Source organism: Mycteria americana, chromosome 14 (genome assembly GCF_035582795.1).
Source record: "Mycteria americana isolate JAX WOST 10 ecotype Jacksonville Zoo and Gardens chromosome 14, USCA_MyAme_1.0, whole genome shotgun sequence".
Classification (NCBI taxonomy): Eukaryota; Metazoa; Chordata; class Aves; order Ciconiiformes; family Ciconiidae; genus Mycteria; species Mycteria americana.
This window is the reverse complement of record NC_134378.1, coordinates 11,618,352-11,635,183: the sequence shown is the minus strand read 5'-3', so window position 1 is coordinate 11,635,183 and position 16,832 is coordinate 11,618,352. Positions and strand designations below refer to the sequence as shown.

Sequence of the window (16,832 nt, the reverse complement as noted above, 5' to 3'; positions counted from 1 at the left end):
AGAGGCTGGTGCCTCGCAGGATGCGGGACTAACCTGACGCCCTTCCCCCCGCCGCCGGCGGCACGCTCCGAGGCCTCGGTGGCAGTGAGGAAGGGATGGTAGTTGTAGCGTTGCCACAGGTGGGTGGTCTGGGCGTACGCGATTTGCGTAACAGAAGACCCGGCCAGGCAGAGACTTTGCGGAGAAAAGTGTGTAAGCGGGGCGCCGATCCACGCAGTTGGAGTACGGAAGGAGCCAGCGGCGGAGAGACGGTACGTAAAATACGCATGTAGCGCAAACACCGCCCTCGGGGCGGGCGGGTTGGCCCTACTCGGGATACGCAGCAGGCTGCCGTTGCGCATGCGCCCCAGAGGCTCGCGGCGACGAGGCTCGGCCTCGCAACGAGCGGAGCGTGCGGAGAGCCAATCGGCAGGCGGGCCGGTTGAAAAGGAGCCAATCAGCGGGCGCGAGCTGCGGGAGAGGGGCCAATGGCGAGAGGCGGTGGTTTAAAGGGTATTTAAGGGAGGGCGGTTTGAATTCAAACAGCCGTGGCGGCCGGAGGGAGCGGAGGCCGGGCCTGAGCGGCCGACCGGGTTCCGCGGTGGGGGTGAGGGCCAGAGCTGCCGCACGGGTTGCTGGCAGGGACAGGGACGGGCCCGGCTGGTGGGAGGCTGTGAGCGCAGGCTGGTGGTCGCGGGGCAGGAGTTGCTGCGGCGGGACGGCAGGCCTGGCCCGGCCCTGCCTCGGGGCCTCCCGGCGTTCGAAGGGGGGGACACGCTTTGGAGAAGAGCTCCAAGATGTAGTGTTTTCTGTGGAAGTGACCCTATTTTCTACGTCTTACCCGTAGGCTAAGCTATATGCGGCTCTTCTCCTCAGGCACTATGGACAAGAATATGAAAGAGAACCATTCCGGATACCCCGGTCGTGGTACGAAAGTAAGTGACTTGTTAGGTTGGTGGGTGTGTTTCTCCTGATCACACAACAGCTACAGGCTTCAAACCGTTTGTGGTGATTATTGTTAACTGTGATAAGTAACAGAAAGGGGGAAAACTGTCTTGAAACAATGTTTTCTGTGTGCAGGAAACAATTGCCAACTTTATCTTTCAGTAGCTCTCTCTTGGAGAGAACAGTGCCTAGGCCTTGCTTCTTGTAATTGCTGATATTGGTATTTCACACTTGAATTGGAAAAATCTGCCTAATATTTTAAGTACAATCTGAGATCATTTAAAGAGAGAGCAAACGTGTGTAGGCAACTTATTCCGGATATGGCTTCCAAAAGCAAACGTCATGTTAATGTCACTATTCTCATGCCTGTGCAGCAGTACTCAAGATCACCCTGATTACATATTTTAGTATATAGAAACACAGGCACTTTCTCATTATTTTAACTTAAAACCAAAGAGGTCTTGGTAAGGTTTCAGAATGGCATAAGAAAAACTTCTTTTTAATCGAGCTGTTTGTACATTATTTTCAGTGAACTGAACCAGAAGACTAAATAATATCTAGGGAAAGAAAGAAGTACAAATTGTTACATAGGTATCATTAGAGGGTAAAAAAAATGTGAGAAGCTAATCATTAGCATTTGAACTTAACTGTAGGTGAAATATCCTAAAACAACTAAGAATTTCTTAAATATAAGCCTAAACTACCTTCTCTTATTGGAAGCAAAAGATTAAAAGTAGATAGCTGAACCTTACTAAATAAACTTGCTTTGTTCTGCTGGACTCCCATTGCAGTGCAAGGTATATCAAGATGAAGAGCATTAAAAGGAGCAATGACTCAAAGGAGTGTATGTTTTTACAGTAAGGCTCTACTGTCTTACCACCTTTGGCTGATATTCTTCAGATGTGTGTGGAAAAGTTCTTCTGCTAGCTATAAATAAGCATGTTGTTGATGAGACAAAGTTAGCAGTTTTCTACAATGTAGAAATTTAAGAATGTTTTCATTCTTAAAACATAAGATCAGAATATCATAACATCTCCTGTTAATGGACTTTGTGTTTTTTTTAATGCTCTGCTGAATGCAGCCATAGAGGTTATAGTATGCTATTCTACAATTAATATATAATTTTTCTTTTTGAAGGTTGCTAATCCCATTGGGGATGGCCCGAAACGTGTCCCTGTGTCTCAGCATTCTGCCCAGAGCTGGTTACTGAACAGTGGAGTTCAAGCACAACGTGTTCTGTGTCCTTCAAACTTTGCCCAGCGAGTTCCTGTACAATCACAAAAACCTGTACTGTCAAACCAAAAACTGTCTAATAACCAGACAACGCAGCAGCCCCGACCAAAGTTTCTGGTCCAACCGACTGCTAGGCCTCAGGTTCCAAGCAAGAGCAATGAAAAACCTCAACAGGCTCCAGTACCTGGTAATTCTGAAGATGATGTACATGTATTTATACAGTTGTGACACTTGGGATGCTTCTATTCTATGAAGCAGAGTGCAGTGCAGAAAACCTAAAGCTGATGTTGATGGTGTGAGATGGTCCTGTAGAGAAGTACTTGGTTGTGCCCAGAAACAGAATAGCAGCACATACTGCAGCTTAGATGTTACTGCACTATCCTTGTTGCAAGGATTACCCATTTAGAGCCCATATGTGTTGTGGAAAAATTTCCAGATACTCCCTAGTCATCTGTGAATTCATGTAATTGGCACTCATACATCAGTTTTTCCAGTATTCATGTTGATCTCTTATACACAGTAATACTGTATTTTTTGGGGGGGGGGAGCTTAATTTTTTATTATTATTTTAAGAAAGCTTTTTAAATTGCACTTTGATACCACTGATAACTGCTATGCTGCTTTGCCAATAGTAAACTACACTAGGTTCTAAATGTCACTGAATGTATTCTGAGAACTGTTGCAGATACTGCACAGAGGTTAGATTTGCTCCTGTGTGAATGTTTGGATTGTGTTCGTGGGTCTGGTTCGTAAAGCTGATCTACTTCTCTATACTTAGCAAAAAATTCTGAAGCAGAAAGCACCTCTAAACAGAAAAACGAAGAGACTGCTAAAAAGAAAAATGAAGAGACTAAAAAGTAAGTTGCACGCTTAAATTGTTTTAGCTAACTGAGGCCTGTTGGATTAGGCTTGTTTTTAACTTCTAGGACTTCATGCTGCAACTAAGTTGCAGCTAAGCTGAAGGCTACTCAGGCCCCTTGGTTGTGGAGACCAGTGGCCCTACGCTTCACAGAGACAACAAATAGAACTCTAGGGAAGTTTACTTTGATCTGATGATAATTCTCAGGAACAAGGACTTCCTGTAATCTAAAGAGAACTTCTGGCTAAATGAGTAATAGCTCTTTCCACAAGGGAACACTGATAGCCACTGCTCCAATCGGAAGATGTACACCTGAAAACAAAGCCTCCTTAACATGTGTGAGAGGCTGGAGTCTAACTAAGGATGAAGTTAGATTTGTAGTATGGCTACCTTAAACAGTGTGGTTCTGACATGCACTAGTAAGTAGTACATCTGTATTACGTGTATTGAAACACCTGGCTTGCTATACACAGTTTTGACTTTGTAGTAGTGTGGTTGATGTTCTCTATCTCTGTGCATAAGTTTTAGGAAGGAATAGACTAGCTTTCAGAACTTTCTTTTGAAAAGTCTCAATGTGTATTTTATCCTCTTGGTGTTGTTCTCTTAACGATGAAAATCTAGCTCAGATCAGCCTATTGAACAGGAACATTATTGACTGTAAACCTAGGAGTCAGAGCCCACACAAGTATCTAACTTTTTAAACTATCTTTCTTTTTGCAGGAGGCAATGGTCTCTTGATGATTTTGAAATCGGTCGTCCTCTGGGGAAAGGAAAATTTGGAAATGTGTACCTGGCACGTGAAAAGCAGAGTAAATTTATTCTTGCACTGAAAGTGCTCTTTAAAACACAACTTGAGGAAGCTGGTGTAGAACATCAACTACGAAGAGAAGTTGAAATACAGTCTCATCTTAGGTAAAGTTTAGTGACCAGTTACAGTCTTTGCTTCATTTGTGTTCAAATAAGCAAAGTAACCTTGTTTATGATAATGTATCTTGTTGAAGAAAAGAGAAATTTCTTTTTAAACATGTGACACCTTGAAATTGCTAGTTAGGATTCTTGCCTTTCTGCACCAAGACTTACCTTTGTCTAGCTTGCCATGAAGTAACCTCTGGTAACAAATCTTCCTATTACAATCCCCCCCCTTGTCTGCTGCTTGGATTTATGTGGGTAACTGCAATTTCTCAAGAGTCTGAGCTTGTTTCTGGTATTCTGTTTCCTGGAAAATAAGCCCAACTTGCTGAAGACATTAGTTGTTTCACAGAAAGTGTTTAAGCTTGAATTCCAAGCCCCATAGGAATTGGCACCTTCAGTGGTAATCTACTCTTCCAGCTGCTGTAGAAAGGTATGTTCAAGAAGATATGAATTAGCCAAACTCTTGGCTAGCTAGCTTACTGCTTATGAGTAAGGAGTCAGCTGCTGCTTTGATAAATACCATCTATCTGCTATGAAGCTCTCTTAATGGATATGTTGAGCTGAAGGAATGCTTACAAGATGAAGTTCCTATGCTTGCCTTGAAAGGGGGGAGGCAGGAAAGGGAAGCTGAAGTTATATGGACAAATACCTTGTTCAGAAGAACATTTAAATCTTTTTGCAGGCACCCCAACATTCTCAGATTATATGGCTACTTCCACGATGTTACAAGAGTCTACCTTATTCTAGAGTATGCACCTCGTGGAGAAGTCTACAAAGAACTTCAGAAGCTTACCAAGTTTGATGAGCAAAGAACTGCAAATGTAGGTTGTTCTAGCTTCTTACACATTACTTGGTCTTCATATCTGGAATATCTGCAGCATAAAGCTAGCTCTTCCGATAGTTATGTATTGTGTTGTGTGAAACCGAGATTCCCTGCATGCTAGCTTGCTTGTGCACTTGTAACAAGGAATAAGTTGGGAAGACAAATTACTACACAGCACTAATACAACAATGTTCAGCATTGCTTAATAGTGCAAGTGCTTGGTCACTTAAGGCAGAGCCTGTATTGCCAGACTTCAAGGGTTTTAAGGAATAATTGCTCTAACTTAAACTACTAATTATGCCTAGAAAAGGCTATACTGTAGCCAGATAAGCTAGAGCAACAATGTCTTTATACTTTAAAGGTTTGTTCTCTTTCTAAATACAGTATATCACAGAACTAGCAGATGCCCTATCATACTGTCATTCAAAGAGTGTGATTCACCGAGACATCAAGCCAGAAAACTTGCTGCTTGGCTCAAATGGAGAATTAAAAATTGCTGACTTTGGATGGTCTGTGCATGCTCCATCTTCTAGGTGAGAATGCTATATATATATCTTATACAGTGAAATACTTCTGTAGTGAAAATGTTAGCTTTCTTGTTGCACAGTTGTGGAATGGAGGTAAATGTGAACTTCCTAAAATACTGGGGAAAAAATCCTTTAAGAACTAGGCCACTGCAGCAAAGGTCTTAATAGTCAACTGGTGTAGCAGAGAGGGAGTGTTGTTATCCTGTTTTTTCAACTTGTATAGTTCAAAACTTGCTGAACCTGTAACAAGTGAAGAAGGTTGGTGTACTGTTGAAGGGCTATAGTGGTCCCTGAGATGACACACCAGCACTCGTGTTCAAATGTCACGCTAGCAATATATGTAATACATTTCCTTAATTAGTCTGAGTTGCACCTGACAAAGGAAGACTATTTGATCTAGCAAGTGGGATGAAAAAAGGAAGGATAAGACTGAATGCAGTGACTGAGATGCTTTAAAGCAAAAGTAGAAAATGTACTGGTGGAACTTCTTTACCAGGTATTCTGGTGCTGCTGAGTCTATCCAGGGTAGACTGTGCTGAGGTACAGATAACTGCCAGCATTAGCTTCTATCTGGCTCTTGAAATGGATTTTTATAATTGCCATAATCAGCAAATAATTAACTTAGACTCTTCTTCAGGAGAACAACTCTCTGTGGGACACTTGACTACCTGCCTCCTGAAATGATTGAGGGAAGAACACATGATGAAAAGGTGGATATTTGGAGCCTGGGAGTTCTGTGTTATGAATTCCTTGTAGGGAAACCACCTTTTGAAGCAGAAACATACCAGGAAACCTACAGAGCTATTTCCAGGGTATGTGCCAACACTTACTTGGACTAGCTGACTTGTGCTACCTTTCAGTTCTTTTGTCTTATCGAAGATTAACAAATGGTCATCTTGAAAAAGGGCATGTATTGTAGCTAGAACTGTAGCAAGACATAATGATATGCATAAAACTAAATCCCTAAAGCTGTCTTCAGTCATTCAGTAGAATGACTATAAAAGACCTTAAGATACCTTGCCTTACTTCCTTGGTTCTACCCTCTTTCTGCTTGCATCTGAACTTGTACCTCTTTCATAAAGCAACTAATCTTCTCCACATCTTTCCTTTTTGTAATGTATAAAATTAATATTTATTATTCAAGGTGTTACTAAAAATATGTAAGCTTAACTTTTCCTGTTGCATACCCTAGAAGGGTTCCAGCAAACTGATCTTGTTTGAAGTACGTTGAAAAATACACTAGCTTAACTTCTACAAGCAGCAAGAACCTTGTTTTCTTCAGGATTATGATGAAATTACTTAATCTCATCTCAGTAGGCATAAGGTGCATAGCCCACAAGGCTGACACTGTTTTCCTTTCTAGATGTACCTTGGAGGGTAGAGCCCTTTGTCTGTCTAGTTTGGTTACTGCCAAGGAACTTTTGTGTCATCTTTAGTGTCCTTCCTTTTCCTTAGGTGGAATTCAAGTTTCCTCCATTTGTAACAGAAGGTGCGAGGGATTTAATTTCAAAGCTTCTGAAGCATAACCCATTCCATCGACTGCCCCTGAAGGATGTACTACTTCATCCCTGGATTACAGCAAACTCTACAAAGATACCTGACAGCAGAAAGAGTGATGTTGCTGCCCCATCCAGAACATAGTCTTAGCAGGGGTAACCTCATGGGATCAAGAGGAGCCTTGTACTGTGACTACTGTAATGCTTACAATAGGAAGAGCAGGTCTTGGAATCCAATGGCAATTGGAATGCAAATCTTTGAGTTGGCCGTCGTCTTAAACTCTAATTGCAATGTAAAATTATTTGACTCTTAGCTGGGGTTGTGGAATACTTAATACACTTGAAATCCAGTTACATGTGGGCCAGGTTTGTTGATGTAAGTATTAAGCTGTTCAAGGCTCTTATGATGTGGTCTGTCCTGGTAATGGTTCATTGTTCCAACAACAAGAGGAAGTTGTCGTTTTAGCTTATTGAACAGTGCAATATCCTGGAGATACCTGCCTTCTAACTTATTGGGCTGCTAAGGGTATCATAACTGTGGTGTAATCTGAAACTGAGTGAATGCATTTCTCCAAGTGTCCTAAAAATGATGTGTGCATTACTTTTGTCTCGAATGTGAGCACTCAACTCTTTAAATAAAGACTTGTTATATACTGCCACCAGCATGGTAAGGTTCCTTACAGCATTTATCACTTCCACGGGCTGTCTCTTAACCACTTGTCTTTACCATCAGTACAGCTTGACTCCTCGTCTATGATCACAAAATAAGTTTACTTCCCACCTCTGTCAAAAAGGAAGCTGGTATAAAGTTTTTGCTGAAAGTGCTGGTACCACAAAGGAGATGTGGTCACTTACTATTCTACAATCACAATGCAGGATTACAAGGTAAGTACCAAATGTGTTGCTACTTACACTACTGCCCTTGTGGGTCTTCTACAACCATTGAAACCTGGGCCTACTTCTTCCTTTTTTAATGCAGTTATTCAAAGACAACAGGGTCTGAAAGCACTTCTAAGGAAAGGTCTGGAAAGTATTGTTATCAAACAGGATATGTAACAGGAACTAATGTTAATATCTGGTGTTGTAAGATGTTATTCCCTAAAATGTAGCAAGGGTCAGGCCACTCATCAAGAAAACATACAAACCAACTATTTTCCAGTAAAACACTTCAAGCAAACTAAGAGAAAGCAATTTATTATATTTTCATTATAACACTTTAAGGTCATCTTCACTATTTTACAAACTATTTTAAAAAATGATCCTTTTACAAGCAAGGATTCTAGAATTCAAAATATATTCTCAAATTAATTTAAAATATACTCTGCAAAAAACTTCATCTAGACAAATTGCCAGTAGTTTACACAACCATATTTATCTTAATAGGTCATTCTGGTCATAATTTAAGTTCTGTTTCTTTACTGCAAGAAAATCTCTAGTAAGTGCTGGTGACTTAACTTTTAGGTGCATTTGCTTTAAATGATTCCTGCTTTACAAAAAGATTTTTTTTAAAAAAGAAAAAGCTTGAATATTCCTTTTCTATCAACTTTAGGACAAAACATACTTATCAGAAATGACTGACTAAATGAAGAAAACAAGGATGCCTCATGATTATTCTGGAGTTCTCTTGTTATCCTTGGTAACAAAACAGTGCCCTAAACTGATATGAAGAGAGAGGGCATGTAGGGAAAAACACAGAAAGGCTTCTGTGAACAGGAAAAAAAAATCTAGTAAAAGTTACTCTCAAGAAAGACTGACTGCCCACTTGAAACTTAAAAGATTCTAGCTGTTCGAGAATGTAGTAGGTCATAGAAAGCTACAGTAGTGTTGGCTGCATGTTGTCATACTATGGTAACCCTTCAACTACTGTGTAGATATTGCTGAGTGTCTGATAGGTAAAAACTGCACTAAGCTTCCATCCACATAACAGGTATAAGAATCACACAGATTAGTCAAGGGTAAAGGCAGAGCTTCCTTAAGGGACAATCTGATTTGAAACTTTGCTCCAATTAGAGCTCGCTCAGATAGCAGCAAGCTGAAGCTAGTACCCTGGACAACATGCCAGCTTCAGTAGCCATACTGCAAAGCAGGCATGAAACAAGAAAAATAGTTGTGTGGGTTTTTTTAAATAAATAACTAGTTGAAATTAACTTGACAGCCATTCCTCTTGCACACATGGGTACATGAAGCAGCAGAGCATTGGTTCCACATTTAACAAGCAAGCCAAACAGCTGTGCATGACATAAGCTATGTTAGTGACACAGCTTACAGCTCCTGTGGAAGCAGGCCATGCTGCAAGGCTGATTCTCAGTGTGTCTGGTTCCTAAGGCTGGTAGTTTGAGCAGAGTTTAACTAAGTAATGCATCTTTACATGTATGGCTATGTTTGTATTATACATGGAGCCTCTAGCATGAGTACCTGCTCAACCACCACAACTGTTTCCATCTTAAGACACTAAACCTTCATTTGGGTTAACAGCACAGCCCCACTGAGACCAAGCCCTTGTCAAGGGGATCTTTGTTTTCAGGTGGTGGTCTCTAGTATCAGCTTGCTTCCACAGGGCAGAGGAAGTAAATGACACTCCCAGTTTTCTGTCTTAGAGAAAACCTCTGATTAACCAAGGTGTAGCAATAATACAGAGGTACAAGGATATATGTGGCTGTGACTCGTCCTCCTGGAGCACAAACTCTGCTTGCTCACTTGTGAGCCTGAGGATCCTCAGAGCATCTAACCAGCCTATGCGTTGGACTTCCTGAATGGAAAAGGAGTTAGGGTGCAATTTAATGTTATGGCTGAGTGGAGTGAATAGGTTGCTCATAACAAAAAGAAATTACTTGCTCCTTCCTTCCCTCAGCCAACTGTCATCCTAACTACATGATTTCCTTCCTCTCAATTCACTGAACTTCAGAAAAAATATATTACTCTGGTGATCAGAGTAATTTCCTGCTATTTTACTTTAATCAGATCCCTGTATGAACAGATCTGTGTCAGAGCCACCTTGGGGTAAGCATAAGCCCAAAGACAGAGAAAGACAATGTAGAAAGAGCAGACCTGGAAGGAGGAACAGGTCCAAAGAGTGATAGATCTGGCTTGAGCTATCTGACAGAAGCACAGTCCTAAGTCTGAAACTCAGGTTTACCACAGAGTGTTACACTGACTACCTTGTTTTGGGATCCAGTCTTTAGGTTAACTGAAGGATGGTATGTGAATATATGTATGTGCAACTACATTCTAATAGGAATAGTGTCCAAATAAGGACATGAAAAGCATCTCTAATTGGTACATTCAACAGCCTGTCAGACAAAAGCACAGGAATTACTCTTCAGAAGCTATGAATTGTAATGTCTGGATTTCAGGTGCAGATTTGAGTTTCATCCACAGGAGCAGAAAGCTGCTAGGGTTAGTTTTCAGATAAAAATGTGTCTCCAGTACAAAGCCATATCTCAATACATTAAAAACCCATCCATGATACCTTGTCTCTGACTTGATGATCTTTGGAATATGTTCACATAGGAGGTAATTCTGGTTACACTGATTTCAGTAGACTCAGGATTCGTTCTGAGTCTATAGGTATAAAAAAAAAAAATTAAAAAAAAAAAGGACTTTAGTAAGGCCAGTTCCTAGCCTATAAATAAAGCACATTCTCAAACAACAAAATCTTGAAACATGGAAGCACCACAAAGGAGCTGTAGTTTCAGAGCAGTGCATCACCTATTCTGGCTAAAACAATTATCACTGTGCAATAATTAAGCATACAAGTACTCCCACTCTATGTTAGTTCAGCATGTGTGTCATATTGCAAGACTAGGGTCATAATACATGCCTTATATAACAAAAGAAACACCCACCTACCACCTTAGATTCCAATATATACACTTACCAAAAGAACTATTCATGTAGTAGGATATTGTTTATTCCACAGACTATTAGGAAGAGATTCTTACTCTGTTTCCCAACTACACAGTAATAAACTAATGCTGCCACTCTATTTTGACAAGAAAAAAATTAAGGCCCAAAAAACTAGATTATAAAGACCCAGAACTGTGTGTTCTAAAGAGACTGCTCATTGTCAAGCATTTATATTACCGCTAGCAGTGGAAACCAGATAGCATTTTAACAAGTTTTTCTAAAGAAGAGGTGGCAAAAGGGGAAGAAGATAAGGACAGCACTTTTCACAGTGTAACATTTACCTGAAAGAACAAGTAAGAAATGCAAGAGAAGGTCAGCATTAGCATGAATCCAAATAAGTCTTTTAAAGAAATTTAGCTATCTGAAAAGCTACATGGATATAGAGCATTTAAAAAACAGGAAAAACAAGTAAGAAATAATTATGGATTTGGGGCAGGAGGTTTGAAGAACCCAATCTTCCGGCAGTATCGGACAATAAATGGCACAGAAACTACAGTAATGCTGATTCGTACTGGAGCAAACAATTTGTGAATAGCATATGCCAACACAAATGTGCTTGTACCCGCAGCCATTTTAGATTGCAACGATGATTCACTGAAACCAAGTTTGAAGAGAACTGGAGTCATATCCACACCACTGGGGAAAAACAAAACAAGATTTTTTAGTTCATTTTAAGGTTGCATGCAAAAGAATATAAGTTAAAAGTGCTATTTTTCCAGTGAATTTAACATGGCATATTTCCAACTCTGGAATTTATGTTTAAATCTAGATGTTGTTAAATAATAAAAACAATTAATTATTTCAGAAGTAACAGCTCTAGTTGCTTCTGTAGCAACAACACATGCAATATTTTCAGATGCGTATTTTTTTATCTTAAATTGACAAGTTCCCTGTGAAGTCAAATATGTTCTTAGTTTTATAATTGTATAGCTGCAGCATGTGCATGGAGAATGCTCAGCCCCATGCTCAACCTTCTGATAAAATAATCTATTCCTCTACTTTTGAATTTTAAAAAAATTAGAAATTTGTGAATTTGTGTTGGAAATTAATCTTCCCCAAATTTACAATAAAGTCTATTCTGTGTCTTGATGAAATTTATCACGAATATAGATCAACCCAAATGAAATAAGGTACCTGCTGTTAGGCTTAGAGTGTTCTAACAGACGAGCACAAAGCTGTTAAAATGACAAGTATCTTATCTAAAATTTAGCAAGCAAAGGAAGTGTTACGGATCTCAAATACGTGTTATCTACCAAATCCATTAATATTTTAATTCTCTACAGACAGCAGCTTTCATCAAGGTTCCTACGTTTGGAGTAATTTTCCAAAATAAGTTGTTACTGTAACTTTTCCCCCTTCACTTGCCAGTATAGTATCTTGTAACTGGGAGTTAAATCATACCTGAAGGAAAAAATTTTCATTGTCACCCTATGCCTGATGTAGTAAAGAAGACAAATCAGGCATTCACATATTCCCACTGAAGTCAAAAGTAAGCAGCAGGGAATGTTCTGCGAAACAATGTGTTTCCCTGTTTCCTCAGTTGAAATACCTCATACTCAACAGATATATCTATAACTGATGCATTCCCACCAGAAGCAACATAACACAATTTCCCACCTGACTCCCGTACAGTTATCTAATATTTTCTTTTTTAATCTAATCCTGTTTTAGTGGCCATTGCCTTCTACAGTTCAACTGCAGAAACTGGGTTCAACACCCAGAAAAATAAATTTATCTCTAAGCTTCAGCACTTTTCTGTAGCTCTATCTGTACAGACCACACTGCTGTTTGAGAACAAAAGATATCTCTGCAGAACAAAAATAAATTCTCTCATCTGGCTAGTTACTTTGGTGAAGTCTCTACTCTGCTGTTTTCACCTGCCCACCATTGACCATGAACCTATGCAAAAAGACCATGTACATCTATCTTCTCTCATGCCTGATGCAAGATTAGATCCATTTATGGATCCATCTATACTCAAAATTAAGAATATTACTATATATAGATCAAACAGGCATAGAGTACATGTCTCCTTCCAGAAATAAGCACAATGATAAGATATTTTTCTTGGCTAAATCATTACCTAGAGGCTACAAGCAACTGTACAAACCTCACCTTGACACAGCCACATAGAAGATTCCTAGAGATATTAATGAAATTCCAACATGGAATGAAACCCCTACAGCACCATATTCTTTAAAAACTTGTTTCAGTTGCTGGGATTTGTTAAGTTTCTTGTTTTCACCACTGGGATCCGTGGCTGCCTCTTCAGGGGATACACCTGCATCCTAAAAAGAAAACAAAAGTATTTATTAGCATTAAGCAGAATACCATATTCTAGTCAGTTGAGCCAATCTGAAATAATGAAAGAAGTGGCTTGCATACAGTGCTGTTCAGAGTGCTTTGGGAAAGATAGTAACACACTTTTGCTCTTTCACATCAGGATAGCAGATGCCTGTGGCAGAGCCCATGCAACCTCCCTTTTCCCAACTATTCATATGAAAAGGGATGCACTGAGCTTGGTACAAGTTCTTACACAATGCAAGTTTCATAATTCAAAAGAATTATTATAGTCCCAGTTTTCCATTTGATCTAAATGTCCGTCTAGACACGCCCACACATTTGCTTGACAGATGAGACTGAGGTGCCAAAGAGATCTTTGCTTACACCCACCGCTCAGCTTTATGCAGTGAATTCCTGTAACATAGCTTTTTGTTCAAGGGCTAAGCAGCTGATGGCACTGGAAGCCTACATGATACCAGACTGATGCTGGTTTACTAACAACTTACTGATAGAAGACGTCCAACATTTACGTTCCTATAAATCACTCTCTGTAGATCAACTGAATAAAGGAAGAACTGGAGAACTGCTACTGTTGACAGCAACTGTTTGTTGCTATACTGTTGCCACGGTGTAGACAATAGCTACATGAACATGCCATTGCCGGTGTAAATAGCCTAATGTCACTGAAAATGTTTGTCATACTAAAATTTATTGACAGCTTTTTATCTGGGTAAATTTAAAGTGCAGAACTTCATACTAAAATATACCCCAAAGCAATCTGATAGTGCAATGCAGGCAAAGAAGGGTGTATATGCTGCTAGTAATAAGACAGCCCTTGGATACCTCCTTATACTTGCCATAGAAGAAATACTAACTGGAGAAAGAAAGTGTTTCCACAAAGACTTCAGGATTTTTTTCTAATTAGTGAGTAGTTGTCAGGAAAGATTAGAAGAGTCCTTTCTTTTCAGATGAATTCAGCAGCAGTCCTGACAATAGGATAGCCAACCTAAAGGCCACTGCTGCCCACAGGACAGGTACAGCTGCTGAGTGCCTGGCACCGCTTTGTCCTACAGTAGATCGGTTTCAAGGCACACAAATTAGAAGAAAAATACTTTTGATTAATCCTTGGACTTGGGGAGATTGTAAATTAGGATACAAGACAGGCTCCTCTTACAACACTCACAGTAGGATGAACTCGCTTTAATCAGTGATTTTAACCATACCAACCACACCCCCCCCCAAACCTCCAAAAAACTATGTCTGCTGCTGTTTTTCTCTTTTTAATCATAATTTGTGTTACTTTGTATTTCATTTTGACAGGAAATCATGCTGATCCATAAATATGTATTTAGGGAATTGTTTAGCTCAACTTATTCTGATTCTCGTATTTTTAAAATTTTCAATCATAATGTATAATGTTAGATTTTTTTTTTTTTGGGGGGGGGGCTCATGAGCCAAAGCAATATTTGAATAGAAACTGAAACTTAACTAAGAAAGAAAAATGTCCAGTAGAAAAATAAATCTTTTATTGCTTAAACCATGCAGTTTTAATACTAGAGGGTAAATGAGGAAAAAATGTTCAAATACATATTTTTTGAAGCAAGCTCATTAAGCAAAAGAATGGATTCATAGTTAGATAATCTAATACTTTCAGCCACTGGAAGCAATTAGATTCCATACATGGCTGTAGTACATGGCTGCTACTTCACCATGTTTCAGAACTCATTCTCTTACTCTTCAGTTTTATTATAGGAAAGGGGGGTGGAGGGAGAGGAGGGAAGAATGCTGTTTTAACTCCCAGTCTGTAAAATTTAAATACTGAGTTATTGAATGGAAATAGCTGAATAAATTGAATAAAATAGTCTCATAATACCTTCTGCCAAAAGCTGTCCTAACAATTCAATCAACATCACATACTTAGTCAAGAATACTCATTATTCAACAGTGTGATTTTTCATAAAAGCCAAGTGTGGTTTGAATGGTATTTTAAGATTTAATAGCTTATGGTGAATTTTTCATCCAAACAAAGATGATCATTGTCTATTTAAGGAGCCAAACATGAAGATTTTCTTCAGATAGCTGCCATCAAAACAGGAGCTGACAATCTACAGAGATACAAAAGCCTCAGAGGAACTCTGGGTCTTACAGCCATGCTTGCAAGATGGATCACAAGGACTGAAAAATAGCTTGTTCTCATCATCCAAGTACATTTCAATTCAGTCATGCTCCCAGGCTCATATGCCAGGTAATTTCTGAATGGTATCAAAACAAGATGTTAAAAAAGTACCACTTCAACAGATATTATTTGGACTACTGAGTACAGTCACGTCCTGAATAACGTACAGGTTAACAAAGAAAGCTACCTATTTTCCATGCAATTTTGCTACAATATTTCTGCTAGAACGCCAATTTTATTCCCGTTGTTTAGACAAAGATTCGGGTTCTGGACGAACTAAGGCATGAAAACAAATCTGAAACATCATGTTATGCTTTGTGATGAGGCTACAGAAATTAACCTTAAAATTAAGCTGTAGAAATTAAACTGTAAATGAGGCTTTGTATGGAAAGCTCACATTCACAATCTTGGCACAAGCAGGTGTAAAGCAGGTCCCTGTCTCCTACCGAAACCCAACATAAACATGATTTAATAATCTACTGCAGTGTAAAAAAACAGTTATGTGTAAGGCCTTCATTTGCTTTTCTCCCTGAATCAATTCAAATTTAAAACCAAAACAATGAATGGTACACATTCATACGATTTTTTCCTTCCCATCTCCAAAAAATAAGCCTAATGTTGAAAGCACAGTGAAACACATAATTAGCCGGGTGCACGTTCATATTTCATCTCTCAGCTAACGAAAAGGCGCAGAGTCAGGCACGGGACCTCTCTCTGCAGGCATCCCGCCAGCGTGACACCCGCTGCCATTTTCAGGGGCTGAAACCCATGGCACTTGTAGAAAACCCTTTCAGCCACCCCCACCGGCAACACCCGGTGGGGTGTTCTCAGTGTCTGCCTGAGTTACTGAAAACCGGTTCTCTGTGTCTGCCTGAGTTACTGAAAACCCCGTTTTTTATTTTTCATGACTCACCTGAAATCCTCAAACTCTGCAGCCCCCAGGGAAAATACGCCCCCTACACACACCGCTGAGGCTGTGCAGGCCACCTGAACCCCTAATATTGAAAACAACCCCAAAAGCTGAAAAACACTGCCAGGTCAGGACAACTTGTGCTTTAATCAAAGCTACGATCCGCTCCTCACCAAGGCATCTCCCTCCAGGGGCGGGCCCTGAGGCCGCGCTGCCCCCTCACCTCACACAGCACAGTTACCTCACGGGGGGCTCCCAGACGCCCCGTCCTACCTTGGCGGAGGTGCCGGCGGCGGATCGCAGCGTTACGAGGGGCAGCGGCGGGCTGAGGCCAGCCCGGGCGAGGCGGGGACCGCAGCCCAAGGCGCGGGGGACGGCGGCGAACGGGACGCGGCACGGGGGGCTGCGCGGGACCGCCGGCGGCCGCAGCGGGCCCAGGCGCACCAGGCGGTACATAGCAACGGCGCAGCCCCAACTCTGCGCGCCGAGCGGGGCGAGCGGGCGACCAGACCTGACAAGCCGAACAGCCGCCACGCCCGGGGGCGGGCGCCCTCCTCCTTAAAGGGGCAGCGTCCTTTAAGGGACGCTGCCCCTTTAAGGAGGAGGGCGCCCGCCGCCGGGCGGGCTGGCGGTTATTTGTGGGAGGCCGGTTACAGGCGTCGCCGCCTGCTGAAGGGGAGCGAGCGCTGCGCGCCTTTGCTCTGAGGGGAAAAAACTCTCCAAGGGCGGTGCGTTGCCGCTTGGGACGGTGGAAGGCAGTCCCCGGCCTTGTCTTGGCCGGCT

At 41.0% G+C, this 16,832-nt stretch overlaps 2 protein-coding genes across 4 annotated transcripts; one reads left to right on the top strand and one right to left on the bottom strand.

Annotated features, from left to right (window-relative positions):
* Positions 1–120: 120 nt before the first annotated feature.
* Positions 121–7,448, top strand: AURKA (aurora kinase A). Of its 3 annotated transcripts, none has more exons than XM_075517568.1 (9): positions 121–251; positions 827–914; positions 2,062–2,344; positions 2,936–3,014; positions 3,737–3,928; positions 4,611–4,749; positions 5,136–5,284; positions 5,916–6,090; positions 6,734–7,448. In XM_075517568.1, the coding sequence occupies exons 2-9, from the start codon at positions 837–839 to the stop codon at positions 6,917–6,919; spliced, it is 1,281 nt and encodes a 426-aa protein (XP_075373683.1). In that variant the 5' UTR covers positions 121–251; positions 827–836; the 3' UTR covers positions 6,920–7,448. The 3 variants fall into 3 exon arrangements, with proteins under 3 accessions (XP_075373683.1, XP_075373682.1, XP_075373684.1); XM_075517567.1 differs by lacking the exon at positions 121–251 and adding an exon at positions 506–586; XM_075517569.1 differs by lacking the exons at positions 121–251; positions 827–914 and having other exon boundaries at positions 2,171–2,341; positions 2,932–3,014.
* A 504-nt stretch (positions 7,449–7,952) lies between these two features.
* On the bottom strand, positions 7,953–16,588 carry FAM210B (family with sequence similarity 210 member B). The gene is made up of 3 exons (XM_075517240.1): positions 16,323–16,588; positions 12,796–12,968; positions 7,953–11,316 (listed from the first exon to the last, which is right to left on the bottom strand). Exons 1-3 carry the CDS (start codon positions 16,503–16,505, stop codon positions 11,100–11,102), a joined length of 573 nt encoding a protein of 190 aa, XP_075373355.1. The 5' UTR covers positions 16,506–16,588; the 3' UTR covers positions 7,953–11,099.
* Between the last annotated feature and the right edge of the window lie 244 nt (positions 16,589–16,832).